A 15,866-nucleotide genomic window follows, 5' to 3' on the forward strand; every position below is an offset into this window, starting at 1 on the left:
CGTCAAGAAAAATGTAAAAACAAGCAGTAGTTTTCAAAACCACTAAAAAAATAGCATAATGTAGAGGGAGCCCAAGCTAGTAGGAGTTAAAATAAGCCATGTGTCCTTACTTCGGTGTAATTTCAAGATTGTGTAAGACATAGCTGTAAGAATCCTCTCTCCTTCAAAGATATAGATGTCCCATATCCTGAGGTTCAGCATAAAGGGGGTCTGTAACAAAGGACAAAGCATAGCGATGTACTGTTAGTGCTCCTCTTACCTTGGCCGTGGACTTTCAGAACTGAGCTTTCTAAAAAGTACTTACTCGATCAAGAAAACACTGAAAAAACCATTTCATTGTATAAAAACTTGTGTAGATTTCTTGAGAATCCTAAAAAACAAAGATCTCATAATTTCTGAGTTGTAGCAAACAAAATATCAACAGTAAGGTAATTGTCAAAGGTGAGCACATAACCATCTCATTACAAATATTTTCATACTGTTTTTCTATTCCTGTTTTTAATTCCCAAATTTAACTAATAAGAATTATCACAAGAATTATGTCACCATACTGGGAATGTAACACAATCATTAGTATATTTTGCAGTGAACTGCTTCATTACACCATTATATTTTATAGTAAAGCATGCATGTGATTCCTAAGGAAGCAATTTTTATGCTTCTTATAATACTATCTGTACAATTTAAAACCTAAAAAAAAATGGAGAAATCACACATTTGTAAAATTTTTATTATTAGTATTTATCAGCTTCATAGAAGTAATCTGAACCTATGAATTAAGACTGTGGTAGTCAATTAATACTAAATTTTATAAATCTAATGTTCTTCAAACAATTGAGGATTCTGACTACACAGTAAGCCAACCAGGAACAGGGAACTCAGGCTGAATTTAATTAATTACCACATCTTCACTCTTGGTGTAAGTGGCTATAAGTCAGTGACACATCTACCTACCAAGTGTTGCTTAAGTTTGGACAGAAATTTATTCAGAATTTTTTCATGATGTTCTTGAAATCTCAAGAGTTTAGGAAAACCTTGGACAAAAAAGCCTAGAATACAAACATAAAAACAGAACTTCAGAGACAATACTAACAAACCCCCAACTTAAAAATGTAACATAATGGAGCAGTCAAAACAAAATGAACATCCCTAGTGACCAGGGTGTTTTCCTTCCCCATCATGGAAATAATTTCATGGGAACTTAGGATAGTAAAACTTTTAGCTAGTACTTGTTTGCTAACTATCACCTTTACTTTGTAGAACTGATAAAGAGGAAAACTTTAACAGCAAAGACAATGGAAACTGAATCCATTTATCAAATAGCCTCCTTTTCCAACGCTGGCTGTAAGTTTACATGCTGTTCAATCTTGACAACCAGCCCACTCTACTGTTAATGCCTTTCACATCCTACTACACTCTCCAAGTATATATTAACAATTCCACTACTGTGTTTCTAAATTTTTTAAAAATCACTTTTAAATTCTTTTCATAAGCTATATTTAACATCAGCTAAAACATGAAGACACTTTAAGTTAAACCAAAACCTATACGTAATTATCTTCATTGTAATCTGTAGGATTTCTAGGAAGTAACTAATTGTAAATGATAAATTAGTACTGATTTGCATATTTAAGCTCACTGAATTTACAACCATTTTTATATATTTTCAGATAGTTATACAATCAATTTCAAAAACATTTACTCAATGGACTTTATTTCTGCAATTAGTATTCTTGAACCTAGTTTCTAAGCACATCTGTGACATTTTAATAGACATCTTTTGGTTTCCAAAGAACCCAGAGCAAGGTATGTTATACACATTTTCCTTGGATATTCATTATTAACAATAGCTTATAAACATTAAGCTGTCTTTCAGATTTAATGAAACCGATTTTGCTTTAATTTAGTCTCACATATTTGTTTGATCTGAGAGTCCATTAATTCCTCCACATAACATATAATTTAAAAAACAATGGTTTTCTAAACATATCAGCAATATAAAGATCCTAATACACCAAATTAGTAAATTTTCTAACACAAACCCTTAACAAAATGCACATACAGTTTTGTAAATATAACTTGATACTGGTTATTAACACTACACAAAATTCACACTTGTGATTTAATGGAAGTAAAGCCAAAGCAAAAAACAATGGGGATCCAGTGTGCTTCAAGAACCCAGAACACAGTAATGAAACACTGCACTTACAGTTTGTGTTCAGTTTTGCAGATTGTGTAAAAATTTCCAAAGATTCTGTCTCTCGCTTTGTAGTAGTAGTAGTAGTAATAGTAGTTTTTGTTGTTGTTTTTTTAACAGTAAAATGATTTTATTTAAAAATCTTTATCTTTCCATTGGAGCAACTTTCATGGTCAATTAGACAGAAATGGGAGATAGAAAAATTTCAAGAAAAATCTGTGTTTTTTAAAAAGCCCATATACTTCAGTAAGAACCAGCTTAAACATGCTATGATTATCTAACATTTCTTCACGTTTCATTGACATCCTGGGCTCAGTATTCTAAAATTGGTCTCTGCCCAGTTCTAAGTTGACCCATACACAGAAAGTACAAAGAGCAGAGGTAACCCTCAGTCACAAAGCTGCACAGGTCTAGAGACAAATTACCCCTTGAGTACAAAGTCACCCATAAGAATGTCCTAAACTACACTGTAAGAACAATTGACAGGACAGTGACAGCTGGAGCTAAGTCAGCACAAGAGGTTTAAAAGAAAATACCATTTCCTAAAATCAGATAAAAACATCACCACACAATTAACCTATCACAGAAGCAGGAAACACTCCACTTTATTCCAGGACAGCTTGGGAACACCAGGGAGCCCAGATAAAGACCAACGATAATGATGAGTTCTTTTTGTCAAGATGTCTTTTTCAATGACAGAGCTTACTAGTGCAGATATTTGTTAACATAACTACCGAGGAACATGGGAGCAAGACTAAAGCACACGCACACACCCTCTTTAAATGAGCCTGTCAGATTGACTGTATCATAAGATTATGGAGGATCCTAATTTTGAAACATTTAAATGAGCATTCCCTGTGCTAGGTTCAGTTACTGTACAAGCGTAAAGTCTCACAAAGTGACCTAAGTGGTTCGTTCTTAGAGTAACTAATACTGCCTTTGTGTAGCCGGTGCTGGGCACTGACTTCAGGGTCAGGTGCTCTATCCCTGAGTGACAACCTCGGCTATGCTTGTCTTCAATCGGCTACTACCATCTAGACGGCACTGGAAACAGAAGAGCACATAATCCTACATTATGGGAACAAGTATCACTTTCACGCCTAAGACAAGCTGCCAACTCTGAAATAAAGTCCAGTGCATTTTCTTGGCAAATGTAAGGAAAAGGCCATTAAACTCAATCTGTTAATGTGAAAACAAACAAGAGTTTTGTGTTTTTTGAAATACTAAATAATTAAGGTCAAAACATGTTATTGGCCTTTTCCTTAAAATGGAACAAGATGTAAGGCTAGAAGAAGCAAAAGCCACGCCTGAAAAATAAAACTACTTAATTACTATGTACTCTTTCTTGAAAGACCTAAGTGTTGTTTCCTGATTAATATTCTGAAACAACATTATACATCAGAGCACTCAATGAAAGACAACATTTCATTAGAACAGCAAGTGTTTTGGCCCAAAGGTTACCTTTTACTTTTCCTAATAGAGGTTTTCCTAAATTCTTTCAAACCTAAAATTAACTTCTTTTGACTGAAGGCAAAAAAGAAAAGAATTTAAAAATGCCAGTAATACAGTTTGGGAAAAAGATAAAGAAAACTCAGTGTGAACAGAAATAGTTAACAAAGAAAAATCAAAGAAGTAGTAAGTAATTAAAAAAAAAAAAACAAACAAAGCCAGGCGGTGGTGGTGCACGCCTTTAATCCCAGCACTTGGGAGGCAGAGGCAGGTGGATCTCTGTGAGTTTGAGGCCAGCCTGGGCTACCAAGTGAGTTCCAGGAAGAGAAACCCTGTCTCAAAAAATTTAAAAAAATTTTAAAAACTAAAAAAAACAAACAAGAAATTAGTAACAACTAAATAAGGCCTGGGATTACCATCTGCTGTACTTAATTCACCAGGAACTGTTGATTTTGCTTCAGGTTGCTTCCCCCCTTGCTTGTTAATCCTTATATGTATGAGGCTTTCTTACCATGCATAGCGTGTCTGGGGCCGGAGAAGAGTTTGACCAGGGCCCAGAAGGCATCTTCCTCGTTCATGTACATGAGGAGTAGGGCTGTTATCTGGCTCATCCCCTGACAGTACCCGACTTCCTAAGGAGCAATGAAAACAGAGGCTTGGGGCTTACAATCAAATTCCATGAACACATACATGAGAAAGGTTAATCTATAAATACCAGGAAATGCCTAGATACATTACTGGGCAATTCTAGAGATAACTGTTGCAATATCTACAGAATCAGGGCACATACTATGCAAGAATACAACTGTGCTCAAGAGTAAACAGGTGTGGGGAAAGCCTCAAGCTACATTTTAAAAACCTGGTTTGTATGTGATACTAAAATATAGTTTCTAAAGAGTGTTAATACTCATTTTATTGCGTATATAGTTCTCAGGTGCTGGCAAATTGTTCCCCAAATCTCAGGTTCCCGTCTTGTCTCCTCTCTGTTTCCAAAGCTACAAGGTTTCATCTGGTCCACTCCTCACAGAGCTCCCACGGGGATAAAGTAGGCTACTGCAACAGCACTCCAGGAGTAATGCCCAGGCAGCAGGCCAGCGCTCCCACTTCTACCCTGCCATGCCTAGTCTAACATGCTTAAAGGAGAAAACCAAGGACCATGAAAAAGTAACAAAACAAGAACAATCTGGAGGGAGAGGAAAAGGGAGGCTCACAGGTACCTTGTGGTCCTCTCTAGGTTTTCCTACTTCCAAATCATGGGTCAACATGGGAGCTCTAAAAACACCAGAGCTAATGGGGACTATGGAGACCATCTGACATGAAGAATGGCCTACAAGTGCCATGTTAGGGAGAGAGTGCCAACAAGAATGCTATTCAAAGAACTGGGCAGGCATGCCCCAACTTACCGTATTATAGATAGAATATGCAGCAAGAACATGGAATAAGGATTGTTGCCTAGAGAATTGAAAATTTTTATTAAATATAATTTACTTAGTTTTTAAAATAATTTAATTTTTAAAACAATAAACTTAAAAAAACACCAGGTTGACTAAAAACAAAGAGAATCCAGATAAAATTACTATTTTGATTTTTTTAAAAGCATCCCAAGCTCAAACTGCACCAGAATTCTCAACAGTTTCAATTGAGACTACATCATCATACATCCGGACAGAGAGACTTCATAAGGGAAGTATCAGGGCTTTGCTGACTTTCTGAAGTGCACTTCCTTCTTGCACTCAGCTATCTTACTCTGAAGCTACTGGTGAAACATGTCGACAGCCTCTTGAAGACTCGTACAGCAGCAGCTAAGCACAGGAAGTGGCAGCCTGGGAAGACACCCCTAAGAGGCTCAACTGTCCCAGCCTAGGACTAGCTGACCCATCCGAGTGGAGGCAGGAGAGCTGCACTCACCACACTCCTAACGACTCATCACTGCAGTCTGTGCCATTTCTATCTTTGCTGACTCACTTCTAACAGCACTGGCCTGATGGTGCACATCTGTAATCCTGCACCCAGGGGCTAGGGCAGGAGGATCACAAGTTCTAAGTCATCCTGGGCTATACAGTAAGAACCTATCTCAAAACCCCAAGCAGAACAGATAAGAGGAAAGATCTCATAGGGAGGCACAATGACTGCATTGGACAGGGTGACCTTGACCCTGATTACTATGAGAGAAGTTGATGCTAAAGGACACAAAGGAATCACATCCGGAATAAAGGGGACTATTTGGGGAATTTCTTAGTATTTTTTTTTTAAAGATTTATTTAATTATTATGTATACGGCATGTATGACTGTAGGCCAGAAGAGGGCACCAGATCTCATTACAGATGGTTGTGAGCCACCATGTGGTTGCTGGGAATTGAACTCAGGACCTCTGGAAGAGCAGTCAGTGCTCTTAACCTCTGAGCCATCTCTCCAGCCCTAGTATGTATTAAGTACATACAAAGAGTACATGTGTAAAGAAAGCTATGGAAAACTATAGCAACATAATTTAGGGAGACTGCTAATGGTCCAGATTTTTCAGGACTCAAGTCCTAAGCCCTGAGGCACAGCTGAGGTACTTGCTGAGAGACAGGCAATGGAAAAATGTATTGATAAATACCATGACAAATGGCTAGTCAAAGAGATAACTGCAGTAATCACTAGCACTTTTCCCTTATATTTTTGTGTGAATGTCTATATATTTGTATTTTCTTTCTCTTAACATCTTATATTAGAAGTATTAATAGGTAACTCTATACGACAGTATTTAAACATGACTACCAGCAAAGGACTTGGAATCCACTTGTGGACAAAGGATTGGTATGTTTTCAGCTGTTAGTAAAATAGTTGCATCATGCTAGACAGATGTATGGTTTTGTTATGGCCTCACACAGAAATCAGAATGGTTTAAAGGGATGTGTGCGAGCACCAGGTTGACAAGGACAAGCTGCAATGGTCAACTATAACAGTCAGCAGCTATGCTACAATCCCCTCATTACTCAGGTACGGACTTAGGTGCTGCTGTCAAGTCCTTTACAGATGTTGAATTGAATTGGGGAAATTATCCAAGGCAATCCAAACAGACGGAACACCATGTGCTTCTAGCCTGCACTTTCTGGTCAAGCCAATCTTAACACAGATCTACAGTTTCTGTTTTGCTGGCTGGATTCTAGATGATGCAGAGGTTGGCACAACAGCACCTTTTCATCCATATACTGACCTAGTGATGGCCACCTGTGTGTGGTAAGGACAGATGCTCGTCACACTCCATTCATTAACCTCTCATTAACTCACTCTCTCTCTTCCAGGTTCCATTCACCCATGGGTCACAGAGAGATAAACTTACTACTACCAGTTTTCAAACACATACAAGCTCTCATGTCTATCAATGGCCTCAAACTTGCAATCCTCCTGCCTCAGCCTCCTCAGTGTCCACAAAATATTTTTAAAAATTTTAAAATCATAAAATAATCCCTTACCAACTTTACAGCATGTACTATGTCAATGTTTTAAAATGTTAAATGAAGTCAGACCCCAGTTTCAGTCAACATGGACTCAATGATCTGCAAAAGCCTTTAGGATCTAAATAAAGATTATAGTTCAAACAAGACATTCTAAAAGTACAGTTTACCTTAAAGATTCCAATAAAGATCATTTACACATTCTATTCACATTTTATAATATTAAACTTTACTTACTTAACACCATATCTGTCTCTAAACATAATATGGTTCCTAAATGTGCGGTTCACGTCAAGGTCTATTTGTCTGATGTCAGGTGAACAACCCCGTGCTCTATGTTTTAATTTCTGAAGACGAAAAAGAAGAGAAGAAAACATATTTTTATGAAAATCACTTGCTGGAAGTCTATGATAAATAGCAAAATGATCCTCATTAAAAAAACTGTGCATGCGTGTGTATGTATGTATGTGTGTGTGTGTATGTATGTATGTATGTATGTGTGTGTGTATGTATGTATGTATGTATTGGCAGAGGGTAGAGCTGGGAAAATCATTCTCAGGGTTTAAAGAAAGATCTAGGCAATATAAAAAGACATACAAAGAAAACTTTCCTTCCTTCCATGCCCCATCTACTCTGCTCATGGCCCTTCCCCCCTTCCTTTCTCTTCCATGGTATCACAGTGAGATTTAGGTCAGGGAACATCTGAGGTTTGTAGGACTAAGATGGCTGAGTGGTACACTCTACAAGGAATTCTTTTTCTCTCTGGCTCAGTATTTTCTTTCCTTGGAATGAATGACTACTTCTTGATTTGCTTCACTCTCTACATCCTTGTAGGAAATTCAACATCAAGTCTGAAGCACTTTTTAGAATTCACAGGATATCTTAACAAATACTGACCAGTTTCTTTTCTTTTTTTTTTTTTCCATCTTTTGGGGTTTTTTTTGGGGGGGTCTCACTATGTAGTCTTAGCTGGCCTGGAACTCACTACAGAGACAAGACTGGCCTTGAACTCACAGAGATCTATCTGTCTGCTACTGCCTCCTGAGTGCTGGGTATAAAGACATGCACTACAGAGCTAGGCCTACCTAATGGCCAACTTCTTAAACTTTCTACCAAAGCAGCCAGCCACGCCTCTGCTTGGGTGGCTTGTCCTCGGGGCTACTGCCTCTGGTCCAAGGGCTTCCTTCACCATCTATTGACACTTCTTCAGCTTTGCTCTGAGGCTGCGTCCCTGATTCCTGGGTCTTGGTTTATGGACTGCATTCTCCAATAGTTACTGTGAATGGGCACCATAGAAACAAAGGTTTGGAAACCTTAAGTATCTGGTGACTTACTCTTTCAGATGACTCTGGAAGCTGCTTAAGAATTATAAATTACAAGTATTCTTGCTCAAAAGGCACTGCTTTATCATTTTCTGCCCTGTGCTGCCACTGGAATTCTTACTTTTTATGCAAAATCTTTTCTGGAAGTTGATGGGGGAGTATTCTCCATGTTTGGAAGTTGATGGGAGTATTCTCCATGTTTGGAAGTTGATGGGAGTACTCTCTATGTATAGAAGTTGATGGGAGTATTTTCTATGTTTGCAAGTTGATGGAAGTATTCTCCATGTTTGAAAGCTGGTGGGAGCACTCTGTTTAGAAGTTGCCCATTTCTTTACTTGTTCTAGATCTATTTTCATCCACCAGCTTGGGCACTTTTAATCTTACAAATTCATACATTCTCATCTCTGCAAAACTGTCTTTAATGATTCTGGATTCCTCTATCAATTTCCTCTTCCTCCCCTGCCATGATTCCATTTTCTTTCCGGAGCTTGGTTATTATAGTGTGGGATCTCCTCAGCAATCAGCTCATTTTCTTTTTTCTCTATCAGTGTTCATATCTATGTCTTTAAATTTTATTTTCTGAAAAATTTCTTCAATTGTTATTTTCAATTAAGTCTTTCATTTCTATTTTTTATATTCCTAAGGTCTTTGTTGCTACAGAATGCTCCTTTTTATGGCTTCCTATGCTTGTTTTATGGATGCAATATTGATTTCATTTCTCTGAAGATATTAACAACAATCTTTTAGGCTTTCTTCTTATTCTATGGTGTATTTTTCTACTTGTTTTTATTTGTTTCCAATTTAAGTCTCTTTCCTCAAATGACTACTAATATTTTGTTATCTGTTTTTACTTGAAAGTAAGGCATTAAACAAAGCTGTGTGCCCAGACGGGGCTTCAGGACAGTGGACAGTGATGTCACTGTAGAGTGGGATGTAGCCATGCAGCTGCAGGGCAGTCATGAGAACCCCAGGTCTTTGGTTGATGTTCGTACACATCAGGTGTACGTACAGTCAGGTGCTGCCTCACCTTCTCTCAGGAAGAGACCTACAGTCCCGGGCCTGTGCTGGAGGAGACTTGGGGACTCGATCCGACTGCTTCTCTCAGGAAGAGACCTACAGTCCCGGGCCTGTGCTGCAGGAGACTTGGGGACTCGATCCGACTGCTCCTCTCAGGAAGAGACCTACAGTCCCGGGCCTGTGCTGCAGGAGACTTGGGGACTCGATCCGACTGCTTCTCTCAGGAAGAGACCTACAGTCCTGGGCCTGTGCTGGAGGAGACTTGGGGACTCGATCCGACTACTTCTCTCAGGAAGAGACCTACAGTCCCAGGCCTGTGCTGCAGGAGACTTGCAGTCTAGGCTATGGCAGATGTTACTTCTTCCACTTTCTTATTCCTTATAGGTTTGCCTTTTTAACACTTTGCTGTTGATTTGGTGGCATTTCTGGGGAAAGGGAACTAAATTGTGACTGTTTTGATCATCAGTGTTTAACCAGAAAGATGATTAAAATTTTCAACAATTTGTACTTATCTATGTTTAAGTATAATCATCCACACATTCATATGGATTCATTTATCATATACTGGTAATACAGACTGAGACTAAGATCAACTCTAATAAATACATATAAAACATAACTTTAACCCCTAAGTTAAGAAGAAAAAAGTGCAGTGAAGGCCATGTGGTTATATCTAGAATATACATGGGCCTGACATGTATGCATATATACATATATATATATATGCGTGTGTGTGTGTGTGTGTGTGTGTGTGTGTGTGTGTGTGTGTATTTTTAGTATGTTTTGAGGTGTGACCTTCTGCAGCTTTTTAAAATAAGAGAGTAGGCTAGGGAGTGACCCAATAGATAACATTTTTCTAGTCTATGAGAGGCCCTACATTTCATCCTCAGCACTACAAAATACCCAAAAGAAAACATGAAGAATAACCACAATATGTTCCAGAGTTCTGAAGCAGTACACATAGTAACCTTTATATATTTGGTTTTTAAATATCTTTTATTGTTAAGGAAATGGTCAAATATGCTTCACTTATTCTAAAGGTCTCCTGGGTAAAAGCTGAGATGTTAAAACATAGGAAAAAATGTTTAAGACATGACAAAAAAAAATGTATTAAATTAAAATTTAGCTGGAGGAAAAAAAAGACCCAAACATACCTATAATACTGGCTTTTCTCAAAACCATGTTAAGTCAGAGCAAAGTCACTATGACAGAAACAAAGGCCAGGGAAGTAGGGGAATGTACAGAGCAGAAATGGTATTCATGTTTTCAAGGGCTTACAAGCTAAGGCAAAAGATGCAGTGAAACAAACCCAGGGCCTCCCAGCCCCCCCAAACAGGAGGTGAGCAGACTCTCCAGCTACCAGAGACGGGGTGATCGATATTCCCAAGTATCACAGAGATACACGGAGGAATGAGCCTATAAGCCAAGACAGTGGCAGAGGGAAGGCAGTGAGCTAAAAAAGGTCAGCAGCATCTCTGTGGGGTTCCTCCCAGAAGTCTGAGCCAGGCTCATGCTGTGGAGATTTTATAACCTTGGTAGATGGATTTTCTGCCATTTTAAGGTATGCTGCTAAATTCAAGACAGACACAAATGTGACATAATTAAATTAAAAGGGGAAACACTGGCTCACAGCGAGAGCTAACTGGATTTTAAAACCTGTTTCTTCTTTGCTCACCCTGGGTGAGAAGTTACCAAACCTTACTAAGCTTAGGTTCCTGGTCTGTTAAATGAAATGATAATGATACAGAGAACAGTAGTAAAACCTGCCTGGTGCTATAATGGCAAAAATTAAGTAAGATAATCCCTGTAGGGCACTCAGATAATGTCCATAAAGTATCCTAACAAGGTCAATGCTCCTCAAGGTGAAGTAGGAAAGATGTTTCTAAAATACAATAATACAATACTTCAAACTAAAACCAACCAGATCCCAGGTAGAGAGGGAATCAGAAAGGTATTCCAAAGTATCTTGAAAACTCAACCTTTTTCTCCCCACCCCTCTCATGCCTTCTAGTCCATGAGATTTCATGATTTCAGCTCAGTCAAGGCTTTTTTGTTCTGCTGTCTGAATGTCACGCACGACCCAAAAGGTAAATGTCTCTGTCCAGTTCCATGTCCTCACAGAAGGCAACAGTTGTGGGCACTACCCTTGCTGATCTTTGTGAGCTATGCACACCAAGCACAGCTCTGCTCCAAGAAGGGGCTTAGCAGTCCTCAGGCAGCTAACGGCCTGACTGTGTGCAGTGGTATCTGCTCTGCCTATGACCTTAGGCTACAGGGCCCGAAGGAGGCGGTGCTTCTTGCCATTGTATGTGACAAGAAGCACCTTACAGCCCAAGGTCATACCACTACAACTGTGCAAAACATGCCAGGCTCCATCGGAGAATGCCTCGTTCACAGAGATGTGCAGACAGAAACATAAGCCACTTTTGTAGAGGGACAAGGAAAGAGCGGTCAGGAAAAGAAAGCAGGATTAAATAATGTCATGAGGGATTAAATGCTAATTGCAATGTTTGAAGGTATCAAACTAAATAATGAGCCTGGGAGCTCTAACCCTCATTTGTTTTGTTGTTAGTGGGTTACCAACCCACTCTCTTACATTTACTAGTTGGGATGACTTTACATAGGAAAAATAATAATATATTAGGTTGAAGAGTCCCCCAAAGTTCATGTCTGACCAGAAGCAGGTGCACATGGCCTTGTTTGGAAACAGACTTTGAAGACACCGCTAAGCTCAGATGAGACCATGTGCATTACAATGAAACTGTAGTCCAATGGCCGGCCCACCTTATCAGGGAAGACACAGACACACATGACACGGGACACAGAGAAGCTGCTACAGAGCTACAAGCCAAGGAACACCAACAAAGGCTGGCAGAGGGCCAGGAGAGTCTTCCCTGCAGCCTTGAAAGGCAGCCAGGTCCTGCAGTAACACTAACTTCTGAACTCTATCCTCCAGAACTGTGACAGACTAGATTGCTGTGGCTTTTAGTCACCCACATTATACCTCTTGGCTCCAGTAGGCCTGGAAGTGAATACAGTGCACAGCTAAAACTACTGTGCACTGTGGTCGTTTTCCATGTTCACTCATTACCCAGCTATTTCCTGAGCATGGACGTATGCTGGGTACCCTGTTCTAAGTACTAGAGTTAAGCTGTGTGTGCGTTCTCTTGGGCATACAACACTTTGAACATGGGTGGGCTCTAAAACCTCGATGCTAATAATAAATATCTTATCAGTCGTCTAAAATAATTTCAAACTCTAGTACCATGAAATACAAATGCACTGCCTATGTCAAGCCCTGTATTCTCATAAAACTATTAACTCTTTAACTACCGCTTATCATCTTTCATTGGCAAGCTTTTGTCTGAGTCCGTTCAAGGGAAAGAAAGACATCAAAAGACACTCAAGTGCCTTTTAAAACTGGCTGTGTTTAAATTGATTTTTCTTTTCTTCCCCATTTTTTCTGTTGTAATTTATTCTATTTAAATACATTTTTCATGGAACAAACTTTAAAACCTATGGATCTAAGAATCTTAGATGTAAAGTTCTTATTCTTTCCAAAAGTTAACATAAACTTAGGTTTAGAAAGAGCATGGCTACATAAAAAAGAAGTACATTTAATCATGATGCAATTTAAGGGAAAATTCATCACTCAGTCAGGTTTAACTTTTTAGTTCATAAATTATAATATGAAGACACCAAATCGTCTTGGGAACAGGGTTCCCTCACTCAGCATTACTGAACAATCACAATGCAGGTAGGTGTTGGATAAATGGGATTCTGGTTTTACCTTCCTCGTAACCTCTAAACATGGTGTCAGTCTCCTTACTAGCAGAACAATCAAATGTAAGTCAGTTTTCCTTATAAATACGCCTCAGCACTAACCGATGCCCATCAGTGTCTAACGACACTGGTCGATACAGACAATACTTGATCTAAAACCTGAGGCACTAACAGGACCAAAGCAGTAAGCATTGAAATCTCCACACAACTTCAGGGGACAGGGGAAAGTGTGTCACCTTGAAAACAAAGAGAAATGATTCTGCATTTTAGTGTCATAGATAGTTTAGGTACTCACACTATAAAGGTCTCTTGTTTCTTCCTTCATCTTAGGGATCTCAAGAAGAAGAGCCCAGACTTCACCTCGGAGCTGGAGTGGAATTCCTTTGTAAATTCGTCTATGAAACTGATTAAAAGAGAAAGAAACTGGAGAAGGTCACAAACTGACAAAAGCTTAGACAGTTCCTTCCACTGATCTACTGAATATTTGTCAGATATTCATGACTATTAATTTATAAATTTTAATTAGTCAATACAATTAGGTTCTGTCTCCTCTTCTTTTTTTTTTAGGTCCTAAAAGGGAAACATAATCACAGAAGGAAAAAAGAGCTACCAAAAGAAAATAGGGGAAATGTCAAGAACACTTGGTGAATTGGTACGCCTGACTACTACAGAAGTGCCCCTTAGAGTCATGTGAGCAGAGCGCATGCTCTTTGGTAACTGTGAACATCTTATTTACACATTCCTTATTCTACACCACCCCTCCCCCACACTGCTAGAAGGCGATCCAAACAGCAGAAAGCAGCCTGGCACTGAAGCATCCTCAGGAGTGAGGAAGCTTTGGCTGACCTCTTTCCGAATACCACCTCCCTGTAGAATACTTGGAGCTACATCTCAGAGCTCAACTGGGCACCCTATCCTTCGTCCCTTTTCTTAAATGGCACTAAACCTATCTCATCATGCAAAACAGTTGGCAAATCTCCATCAAAGAAAGACAAAGACCCCTCCTTACTCCTTTCCCAACTGTGTAGGGAATCAAGCCCAGGGCCTTGCACAAGGTAAGCAAGTGCTCTCAACTACTAAGCTACATCCCCAGCCCACAATTTGCTTTTCAAAAAAAATTAGGCATCTAAGTAATCATTATCATCTTAGGTTCTTGAAATAGGCATTGCAATTACCCTAAGGATCTTAAGACTCAACAGACCTCCCTACCTTATAATTATGTATTTCAGGACCATTCAAAATAATATACAAATCTATTAAGGTCATTATAACGTGATACATAATAACACTTTGAAATTTAAACATTAATGTCTAAACAAAGAAATGATTGCTAAATTATGGCAGGAGCCATTAAGGAGGGTTTGGGATTTTACTTATTTCTTTAGACTTTACAACACTTGCCTATATATAATGATGTATCTAGGAGATGAAACATTTTTGTTTCGGGGGCTGCAAGGGTACACGTGTGCAGACACACAAGTTATGCATGTGCACATACAGGCCATAGCAGTTATTCTTAATTCTTCAGGTACTGTTTATTAATTCTTCAGGTACTGTTTACCTTCATCTCTTGGAAAAAGGCCTCTACAGGTCTGGTACTTGCCAAGTAAGGTAGGCTGATACACCAGCAAGCCCCAGGGATCCACCTATCTGTACTCCCCCAAACTGTGACTGTAAGCATGTGCCACCACACCTAGCAAGCACCTTAAGGTAATTTTATTCAGTATCTTCAGTGTTTTGACTGTGATCTGTCACGTAAGATCAGATGTGGAACTGTCTACTTGTAACATCATGGGAGCACAACAAAGTTTTAGATTCTAGGACATTTCTGATTTCAAAATTTCACACCAAGAATACACAATCTATATTTTAACTTTATATCTAAGAGGGAAAAAATCAAGTTGTCATGGTTAAATTAAGAGAAAAAGTAACGAAATTCCAGGAAGAAATAAAAATTTCAATGGCTACCAGGCTACCCCAGGGCTGCATGTTAAAATGTGTGAAAAAGAAATACTGAGATGTTGTCACTATCCCCATCCACAGAACCAACTAACTAACTACTAAATCTTACTAAGCATTTACTATACCCAGGGAACTATTTTAAACTTGTTGCCATATATTTATACCATTTAATTATACCAACAACCCAACTGTACATACATGGAAAGTAAATCATAAAGAAGATAAATAAGTTGCCCAATGACAAGCCTCAAAAGTTACCAATTATTTAAAAGAAAGGAGACCCAGGTGGGAAAGTGCTTGCGGCATAAAGCACGAGGACGTGAGTTCAGATTCTCAGCCCCTGTGTAAAAGCCCAGTGTAGCAATATGTGCTCATAATCCCAGTGCTGGAGAAGCAGACAGGAGAATCCCTAGGGGTTGCTGGCCAAGCACTCTAGCTAAATTGAAGAGCTCCAGGCCAGTGGTAGCAAGCCTGTAACAACAATAGGGTGAGGGCTGGGGCTGTAGCTCAGTGGTAGGGTGCTTGCCTAGCATGCATAAGGCCCCAGGTTAAATTCCTAGTGTGATCAAAACAAGTGACGGCAACAAGAAAATGACAACCCTTGACGTGAGGCTGCTTTGACGGGAAGGTGGCTCTGTGGAAATAGCACCTGATGTGCAAACCAAAGTCCCAATCTCTGTAAAACACGCTGTAAA

General features: G+C 39.1%; 1 protein-coding gene across 2 annotated transcripts in view; it reads right to left on the minus strand.

Annotated features, from left to right (window-relative positions):
- The window catches only part of Usp6nl (USP6 N-terminal like), a 142,158-nt gene that overhangs the window by 23,734 nt on the left and 102,558 nt on the right, over positions 1–15,866 (minus strand). For both annotated transcript variants that reach the window (XM_036188226.1, XM_036188225.1), the window contains exons 7-13: positions 13,505–13,612; positions 7,325–7,434; positions 5,050–5,098; positions 4,158–4,278; positions 955–1,049; positions 305–370; positions 111–210 (exon numbers count right to left, since the gene is read on the minus strand). In XM_036188226.1, coding sequence (XP_036044119.1) covers positions 111–210; positions 305–370; positions 955–1,049; positions 4,158–4,278; positions 5,050–5,098; positions 7,325–7,434; positions 13,505–13,612 — 649 coding nt within the window. The remainder of the gene's footprint in view (positions 1–110; positions 211–304; positions 371–954; positions 1,050–4,157; positions 4,279–5,049; positions 5,099–7,324; positions 7,435–13,504; positions 13,613–15,866) is intronic.

Source organism: Onychomys torridus, chromosome 5 (assembly GCF_903995425.1).
Source record: "Onychomys torridus chromosome 5, mOncTor1.1, whole genome shotgun sequence".
NCBI lineage: Eukaryota > Metazoa > Chordata > Mammalia > Rodentia > Cricetidae > Onychomys > Onychomys torridus.